The sequence below is a fragment of the Leptonychotes weddellii genome, chromosome 9 (genome assembly GCF_054177405.1).
Source record: "Leptonychotes weddellii isolate Sample4059 chromosome 9, ASM5417740v2, whole genome shotgun sequence".
In the NCBI taxonomy this organism is placed as follows: Eukaryota; Metazoa; Chordata; class Mammalia; order Carnivora; family Phocidae; genus Leptonychotes; species Leptonychotes weddellii.
This window is the reverse complement of record NC_138377.1, coordinates 10,864,291-10,873,438: the sequence shown is the minus strand read 5'-3', so window position 1 is coordinate 10,873,438 and position 9,148 is coordinate 10,864,291. Positions and strand designations below refer to the sequence as shown.

Genomic DNA, 9,148 nt, shown 5'->3' with positions numbered 1-9,148 from the left:
CACACACCGGGCCCGAGGCCTCGCTGGGAGCGTACACACACACACACACCGGGCCCGAGGCCTCGCTCCACACACACACACACACACACACACCGGGCCCGAGGCCTCGCTCCCCCCCCCAACACACACACACACTGGGCCCGAGGCCTCGTTCCCAACACACACACACACACACACCGGGCCCGAGGCCTCGCTCCCAACGATGATGGATGTTTGTTGGGCATTTTCTAGATGCATAATCTTATTTAATCCTCCCAAGTGTATAAAATACCATCCCCTTATGACAGATCAGGAAGTTGAGGCTTAAAGAGTTTAAGTAATTTGCCCAAGGGGGCAGAACTAAGAAGTGGCAGAGAGGGGAATGTGAACTTGTCCGCCCAGTGCTTTCAGAGTCCAAGTGCTTAAATACCTTTCCTACGAAACAGTGAGAAATGTGCCCAAAGTGAATGAGAAATCTTGTTTTCCCTTGGGTACCAGCAGATTGCCCAGAAAGACTGCATTTACAGAGGAACAATTCAACAGGTTCCCCCCACCCTCCCCGTGCATCTTGCTCCAGGCCATTCAATGCCTTTCACTGGGAATTCTCCTACACCTGGGCCTCCCCTGAAAGCTGAGCCCACAGGGCTTTCCTGCTTCCACGCACTGATGTCACCGGGAGGCGAGGGCCAAGAGTATGACCGCAGCCTTCTTCAGTTGCCAGAGACAATGCCCAGGTGCAGCCACGTGACCCCCGCCGGCCTCCGTATGGCTCTGAAGTGTTAGGTAACACGCCTCTTAACTGAGCGCCATACCCCCTTAGCATACTGCTCTCTACAATTTTCCTAGGTCCTACCAACTTGGGGAGACTTTATTGAAACAATAGCACACAGTTGGAGCTACTAGCAGAGGAGATAAGGTAGAACAGAACCTTATCACTGACCTGCTAGTTAGCTTGACATTTCTCCATCTTGCAGAAATGAACACAGAGGCTTATGTACAATGTTAGATGTGGGGCTTGGATGTGGGTCCTAGAGTCCAGTTTTGCTCTAGTTCTCCTTGAGAGAGGGCCAAGGCTAAGAATTATGCAGTAATCTAGGAGACTAAGAATGTGGGAGAAAGGAAGACTGGAAAAATTCTTAGGGGGTGCCTCAAATCCTTTCTGGATTAAGATGGAGTGTTTGTAATTGACACTAGTTCCTATTAAGTGATAAGCACTGTGCTAATTGCTAACACATTCCATTTAATCCTCACAACCATCTCTTAAGGGAGGCACTTTACTTCCCATTGTACAGGTGAGGAAACTAAATTGTTGAGTGGTGTGCCCAGCATCACTTGACCAGTAGAAGACAGACCTAGAGTTCATATCCAGGATGGCTACCTAAGCTGTCAATACTAAGGCTGAAATACATTTTTATGTTTTTGGCATACTGTTTTTCAATTGAGATAATCTTTACATAGACTGAAATGCACAGATCTTGTTATAGCTTGATAAGCTCTGAAAAATAAGATGTACTCCAGTGAATACACAGATTATCACCACCCCTCCCCCCCAGAAGTTCACCTGTGTCTCCTTTCCAGACAATCCCCACCCACCTCCAGGAGCAACCAATGTTCTGATTTCTATCCTATCACCTGGAACAGGGTTATTCTGATCATCCAATCAGTAAACTGTGTGCTGCTGGTGCCCCTCACTCCTTGATGTCCTCGGCTGGGAAGTCATCCACACGGCTTCCCGCTGTCCCTTCGTCTGCTCCTGACCCTGGCCAGAAGGCACCAGAAGCACGGTGTGAGGCTGTAAGAGCTGCAAACTTCTCAGTTCCCACCCCTAGGATGATTATCTTGGCATATCACAGAGGAGAGAACATGTAAAAACTGTCAAGGGAAGTGGAGACGCCCTTCAAACTGAATTTAGCCATGGGCCAAGTGTGAACCAGTGATGAGTGGGCATTTCTCAAAGGAATGGTCCAACAGGCTTTCCCGATTTACAAGCAAGTGGTAAACGCTTCAGGAATTCCAAAGGTCAGGGAAGAAAGAGAAACAGTCCCAGGGCTTTTGTTCTCCCCTCTGCCTGGGTGTAAAAACTGAATGAAAAGGCTGGGGATACTGCTGTTTTTAATTAAACAAGCTTGGGTAAGGACCCAGTGGTCACTGCACCAATGGAATCTAGTCATTTTCGGGGTCCACCAAAATGGGGGGGAAGAGTTGCCAGGACTTAAATATGCCACTAGGCAACCCCAGGAAACTCCTTTTCATCAATGTTCTCAGACAAGTGCTGCCAAAGCTGGAAACACATTTGTCTTTTTAGGATCTAATCAAACACAAGATTTAGGTAAGATTAGTTGTGCCTTAAAAAAAAAACTAATGACATCAAATGACTTATTAAAAGCAGCAGTGTTCCCAGTTAATTTTCAAAACAGACCTTTTTTAGGTAGATCTATTTAAACCACTTTCTGAATATGCCAAAGTTAATTGTTCCTCCTGTGTGGGCCACAAAGCTGATTCTCATTAGCTAATGGGTTCCTGCTCAAGCAGGACAACTTGCTTAGTTGCAGGTGAGTAGGTGAGCATAAGCGGCTGCTCCAGAGAACATTACGTTTTATTTTGCTTCTAGTGCCTGTGAATCATACTGACAGTTCCAATATGTTCCCCGCACTTTGAGTTAAAAACAGAATACAGGCGTAGGAGCCAACACCTACATGTGGCAGGCTGTCAATCACAGGCTCTAGAGAATTCAGCTGCAGCAAAGGATGTGGTCAAACACACATGCTAGAAAGTTTAACTTCCACCAAGACCGTTTAAACTCAGGGCTTCAAGACAAACAGTACCACAGCATTCTGACTCCCGGGGCTCTCTTAACACAGTAACTTTAAATCCACGTCATGAGAAGGGCCTTAACCAATTGCACTTGCTATGGGGCAACTGAAAACTCAGGGTGAAGTGAAAAGGAGCTCAGAAACACAGGCATCCCAACCTACAGTGAAACTTTATAGTCACATGGATGCTCCGGGTCCACCCTAGACACTTCCTGCAACCAGACTGTTACAGTTCCTTGCCCCCAAAAAGGGTGTTTTGTTTTGTTTTTTTAACTTCGTTGCTCAAACCTCAAGTATCTGAGCTCGAAGTCGGTTGTGCTATCTACACCATGTGGATGACAGTCATTCAATTCCAAATTGCCTTTACCAAACAAGCTGCCAACCCCTTTGTCCTGGAATTCTTCATATCCAACGAATGGAAAGAAGTCACCTTAATACGGAGACACCAGGGCCCCCCCCGGGCAAAGAACCCTCCTGTGTGAACTCCATGCTCCATTACTACAACCTTAAACTTTCTGAAGCATCGTTCTTCTCTTCTTCCCTGTAGATAACTTACATTTGCAACATGATTTGGTTCAAAAAGATGCCGTCCGCTAAATCCATGTACATTGTCAGGTTGTCCTGGTTGCCGCTGCCGAACGAGCCAAAAGTTTTCACCTGCCGGGAAGGCGCGTGGAGAGAAAGACAGGAAGGTCACCCCCAGCGCACTGTCTAAAGCTCTCCAGGGCAAATGCGGGCAGGGCCCGCGTGGGAAAAGGGAGTCACCTACGCCCGCCCATCTACTCTTCCGCAGGCGCCAAGCCCACCCTGCCTCTACCCCCACCCCGCGCCGGGCAACAGACGCAAGATAACAAGAGGAAAACTTCCTCCCCACACTCCTCTCCAGTGTCCCAGAGCGGAAAAAACAAAACAAAACCAAAAGGGACTTTTTAATAAATTTCTCACGTCTTAAATCTACTGGAAATGACTGCGCCGACCCCAGCCTGTACACATGCTCACTCGGAGCCCCCCAATACCCACCGCCACCCACCTGCTGGTCTCAGAGGTTCAGAAACTGCACGAGAATACTTTTGGGGAGTAGGTCCTTTTCTCGAGTGGTCAAGCCATAGGTCGCCCAGGTGATTACTCGGACCCTGTCCGCTCCGGGGACGTAGCCCAGCGCCCGGTCGGAACAGGTGTCCCCGCTCAGCCCTTGGCCGGGCCGGGAGTGCGGCTAGGTCCCGCACTGGGCGCGCGGGCTCCCGAGTTAGAAATGCCTCCAGACCCCAGGGCTCAGACCTCGACCAGGAGCACTTGCTGAATCCCCCGCGTCCCGGAGGCTACCCGGGGCCCCGGGAAGGGAGCTTGTACGGCTACCGCAGGCAGCGGGGAAAGGAGCGGGTGCACCAACAATGGGGCAGGGAGCTGGGCGCACTCACCCAGGTCACCAGCGGGCTCTGCAGGAAGAGCTCCATGAGCTCCGAGACGGTCACGTCCATGCTGAGGCTGTGCCCGCCGGCTCCACGCCCAGGTCCCCCGCGCCGCGACACAAAGCGGCTCTGGCAGCGAGCAACGGGCGCGGGGCTGCGGCGGCTCGCACCCGGGAGACAAAGGCGGGGCGCGCGAGCCCACGTTCCGCGGCTACGGCGGCCCCGCGCCCCGCCCGGGGCTGGGGGAAGGGGAGGGCCCGCCACTCGGGGAGGAACAATGCGGGCGGCAGCCCCGCCCCTCGGCGGCCCGAGGCAGCCGGGGCGCCGCCTCGCGGTGCCGGGGCCAGGAGCCCGGGCGCGGGCGCGGGCGCGGCTGCGCGGGGCGCCGGGAGGGGGCGGCGGCCCGCACGTGTGCGGGGGGAGGGGCGTCTCCTCGCGGCGTCCCGGCAACCCGCACGTGGGGCCGCAGCCACGCGCCTACGCTGAGCGCAGCCTTCGCGCTCGGGGCCCCCGCACGTGGCGCCTCCCTGCGCGCGTGCGCCTGCGGCGGCCTCGGACGCCAAGTGCGGGCCCGAGCGCGCGGGCGCTGGCGCCCTTCTGCCTCCCCTTGGGGGCGCGCCGGAGGCTGCGGTGCAGCTGCCAGCAGGAGTCGTCCCCGGCCCACCGCACGCTAGGGCACGGCGGAGCCCGATCCCGAGACTGCCGGCCCGGGGCAGGTGCAGCCCATCGGCCGCGCGGAGCTCCAGCCCCCCCGCCCCAGGTGCCTCCAGGGTCCGAGGCAGAAGAGCGGAGCCCGCGTGCTTCACGGGGCGGGGGGGGGTCGGTTTCGCGGGCAGGTAGGGCGCGAGCCCGGGAGTTAAAGGAGGAAACTTAGTGTTGAGCTTAGATCGTAAGAGCGCGACCTCTTGCGTCCCACCGCGCCACCTGCCTTCTAGAAGTTCCCGCAGGAGGCTGGTGATGTGCCCAAACCGCCCTGGGCCCGCCCCACCTGGGACCCGACCCCCTAAACTACCGTCATTTTGCAGTAGAAGAGCCAACTCCCGGATTCCAAGTTGGAGGACATAGCAGCTTAGTGGAGGGCCACAGGAGAAAGGACAGTGGTCCCAACTGGATGGAAAGCAAGCCCTGGGCCCAGACCGACCTGCTGAGACAGCTGCGGTGGACCCGAGTTCCCATCCATCTCTGTCACCTCACCTTGGGCTGGTAACAATTTCAGACTACAATTCAGTTCATTGTTCAAAGCACTTCATGCGATTTAGTCCTCACGAGTTGTCCGGATGAGCCAACCGGTGCGAGGTTGACCTGAAGAGCCTAGTGTATTGCTCTTCAAGTATACAGTAGGCAAGGCTCTGGGTGACTCAGTCGGTTAGGTAGTTGACTCGGCCTCAGCTCAGGTCTTGATGTCAAGGTCATGAGTTCGAGCCCCCGGTTGAAATCCATACTAGACGCGAGCCTACTTAAAAAAAAAAAAAGTATACAGTAGGCACTAAATGGCTGCCGGTTGTGTTGTTAGTAATTTGAAAGTTGGCTGTCAAGTGTTGAGGCTGCGGCATCTGCCGGTGAAGTGTGGTATTGCAGCCGAATTCCGCCGCATCTGGGGCTCTTGAGGAGGTGACATTGTGGCCCCAGGAGCCAAGGGGGGAGATCAGGAGTCCCTAAAGAGAAATGTGGAAGTCAAGGTAACTGGGGTAAAAAGGGGGACAGTGCGGAGGAACTAAAATTTCTATCATAGTGGTTTTCTTATGCACCAGAAATGTATTAATCCCTAATTGCACTTATAAAATGTTTGGAAAACAGGTGTGATGGGTATCCATATCCATCTTTGTTTAGAATGTCCTTGTTCTGTAAAATATGGAATGCCTGTGAGATCAGAGTGTTTTTCACATTGACCCCAGCTCTTTTGGAGAGACTAAAGTTATTTGATAAGCATACTATTTCACACTGAGAAGCACATTGGATGAATGAATGCTTTCAGACCATTGTGAGGCGTTTCTCCTTGTGGTGAGAGAATTTGTCCCTGGGGATATTGGCAGTCCCTGGGCCACAGCCAGGTCAGGAATTTCTGATTTGGGGTCAGTTAGCTGCTGTGTTGGTTCATGATCTTTGATGTATCCGTCATTCATTGCCTTGACCCTGCCTCACCCAGAGAGAACTAGCTCAGCATCCTTGTTCCGTGGGAGGCAGGGGGTCCGGTAAACTAGATGGTGCCCAGGTTACAGGGTTGAAAAGCTTTGAAGGGCTGGACGACCTGGACAGGGTACTTCCTAGAAGCCTCTTAATCCCTAAAATTGGAATAAGAACATTTTCCCCTTATATGACTTCATAATTTTGGGAGGTCAAGGTGGTGCATGTAAAACAGTTTATGAAGATCTTAATGACTATCTTCCTGATATTCTGCTGGGTTCTATCACTACTTTAATAAGAACTGTTTCCTCTAAGTCTCCGTTGGGGTGGGGCATAAGCTTCAGGGAGCATACAAGCAGACCACCTACTAACCACTAAGCAGAGTCCCTCCATCCCTGCCTGAATGACTGTTAGCTTTCACTCTGAGACTTAACCCTTTCTTTTAAATTTTTTTTTCTTGCTCATTTCTGCATAAAAAGTAATTTCTCTGCTTTATACATTGCTTCCTGGACAGAACTATTTTAATTATGTTCTTCATTCTGAAAAGGAATTTAGCTTCCCTTCCTGGAAAATGCTGGCTCAGCACTGTAAGCTAATGGCATGTCTAGGTTACCTGATAGGAGCTGAAATTATTTGTACAACTTGGGGGTTGAGGGAGGAATGGCTATTTGTTAACATGTCTCTGTATTTGATTTTTTGTTATAACAAGTATATATTACTTTCATGATTTAAAAACAATTTTATCAAAATAGATATAACATAAAACCATCTTAACAATTGAGTGTACAGCTTTAGTAGAATTAAATACATTCACATTGTTATGCAGCCAGCCACCACCATTTATCTCCATCACTCTTTTCCTTTTGTACATCTGAAACTCTATACCTATTAAACCATCACTCTCTTCTCCCTCCCCACCCCCCAATCCCTGGCAACCGCCATTCCACTTTCTGTCTTTAGGATTTTGACTATTCAGAGTACCTCCTATAAGTGGAATCAGACAGCATTTGTCTTTTTGTGACTGGCTTATTTCCCTTCACATAATGTCTTTAAGGTTCATCCATGTTATACCATATTGCAGAATTTCCTTCCTTTTTAAAGCTGAATATTATTCCATTGTATGTATATACTACATTTTGTTTATCCATTTACTGATCAGTAGATACTTGTATTGCTTCTATGCTTTAGCTATTGTGAATAATGCTGCTATAAACACAAGTGTGCAACTACCTCTTTGAGACCTTGCTTTCAGTTCTTTAGAGTTTATACCCGGAAGTGGGATTGCTGGATCCTATGGTGATGCTATTTTTAGTTTTTTTGGGGGGGGGGCTCTATCCTATTTTCCACAGTGGCAGTACCATCCATATCCCACCGGCAGAGCATGAGGGTTCTGATTTCTTCACACCCTCCGCAACACTTGTTTTCTGGTTTGATAGCCATCCTAATGGGTGTGATGCTATCTCATTGTAGTTTTGATTTGCATTTCCGTGATGATTCGTGATGTTGAGCATCTTTTCATGTACTTGCCATTCGTATCTCCCGTTTGGAGAAATGTCTATTTTTGAATGTCTTTGGTGGTTGTTACATTTATTTTTTTTTTTAAGATTTTATTTATTTGACAGAGAGAGGCACAGCGAGAGAGGGAACACAAGCAGGGGGAGTGGGAGAGGGAGAAGCAGGCTTCCCGCCGAGCAGGGAGCCCGATGTGGGGCTCGATCCTGGGACCCTGGGATCATGACCTGAGCTGAAGGCAGACGCTTAACGACTGAGCCACCCAGGTGCCCCTGGTTGTTACCTTTAAAGAGTCCTATATATATTCTGAACATGAATCCGTTATCAGATAAGTGATTTGCAAATATCTTCTCTCGTTCCATGGGTTGGCCTTTTTTACTCTCTAGTGTCCCTTGACATACAAATTTTTAAAATGTTCGCAAAGTCCAACTTGTCTGTTTTTTCTTTTGTTGCCCTATGGCATCATGTCCAAGAGCTCTTTGTCAAATCCAATATCATGAAGCTTTTGTCTTACGGTTTCTTGTAAGTTTTATTGTTTTAGGTACTTGATTCATTTTGAGTTCATGTTTGTATGTGGTCTTAGTTAAGGGTTCAGTTTCATTCTTCTGCATGTGGGTCATCCAGTTTTCCCCGTATCGTTTGTTGAAAAGACCACCTGGGGCGCCTGGGTGGCTCAGTTGGTTAAGCGACTGCCTTCGGCTCAGGTCATGATCCTGGAGTCCCGGGATCGAGTCCCGCATCGGGCTCCCTGCTCAGCAGGGGGTCTACTTCTCCCTCTGACCCTCTTCCCTCTTGTGCTGTCTCTGATTCTCTCTCAAATAAATAAATAAAATCTTTAAAAAAAAAAAAAAAAAACCACCTGTTCCCCGTGAATGGTCATGGCACCATTTTGTCATTTTGTCAAAAATCATTTGACCTTCTATGCAAAGGTTTATCTATGGACTCTTAATTCTATTGGTCTAGATGTCTGTCTTTATGCTAATACCACAGTGTTTTGATTACAGTAGCTTTAGAGTAGGCTTTTAAAATTTTCTTTTTACAGTTTGAGGTAAAATTGAACTACAGCAATGTTAAAGGGTGTAACGATTTAACTTACATGTTTGAAATGACCACAAGTAGTTAACACCTATCATTTCATACACAGTGTAAACTAGAATCACCATGTTGTACATTACATTTCCTAGTACTAATTTATCTTGTAACTGGAAGTTTGTACCTTTTGACCATCTTCATCCAATTTTCCCCTTTTGACCACCTTCATCCAATTTCCCCTCCCCCTCAGCCCCTGCCTCTGGGAACCACATTTTCTAG

General features: G+C 49.4%; 1 protein-coding gene across 1 annotated transcript in view; it reads right to left on the bottom strand.

Moving 5' to 3' along the window:
• Positions 1-4,441, bottom strand: part of CCDC88C (coiled-coil and HOOK domain protein 88C) — a 121,434-nt gene extending 116,993 nt beyond the window's left edge. Inside the window, exons 1-2 of the mRNA XM_081829738.1 lie at positions 4,211-4,441; positions 3,349-3,449 (exon numbers count right to left, since the gene is read on the bottom strand). Coding sequence (XP_081685864.1) covers positions 3,349-3,449; positions 4,211-4,270 — 161 coding nt within the window. The 5' untranslated portion in view covers positions 4,271-4,441. The remainder of the gene's footprint in view (positions 1-3,348; positions 3,450-4,210) is intronic.
• Positions 4,442-9,148: the final 4,707 nt, after the last annotated feature.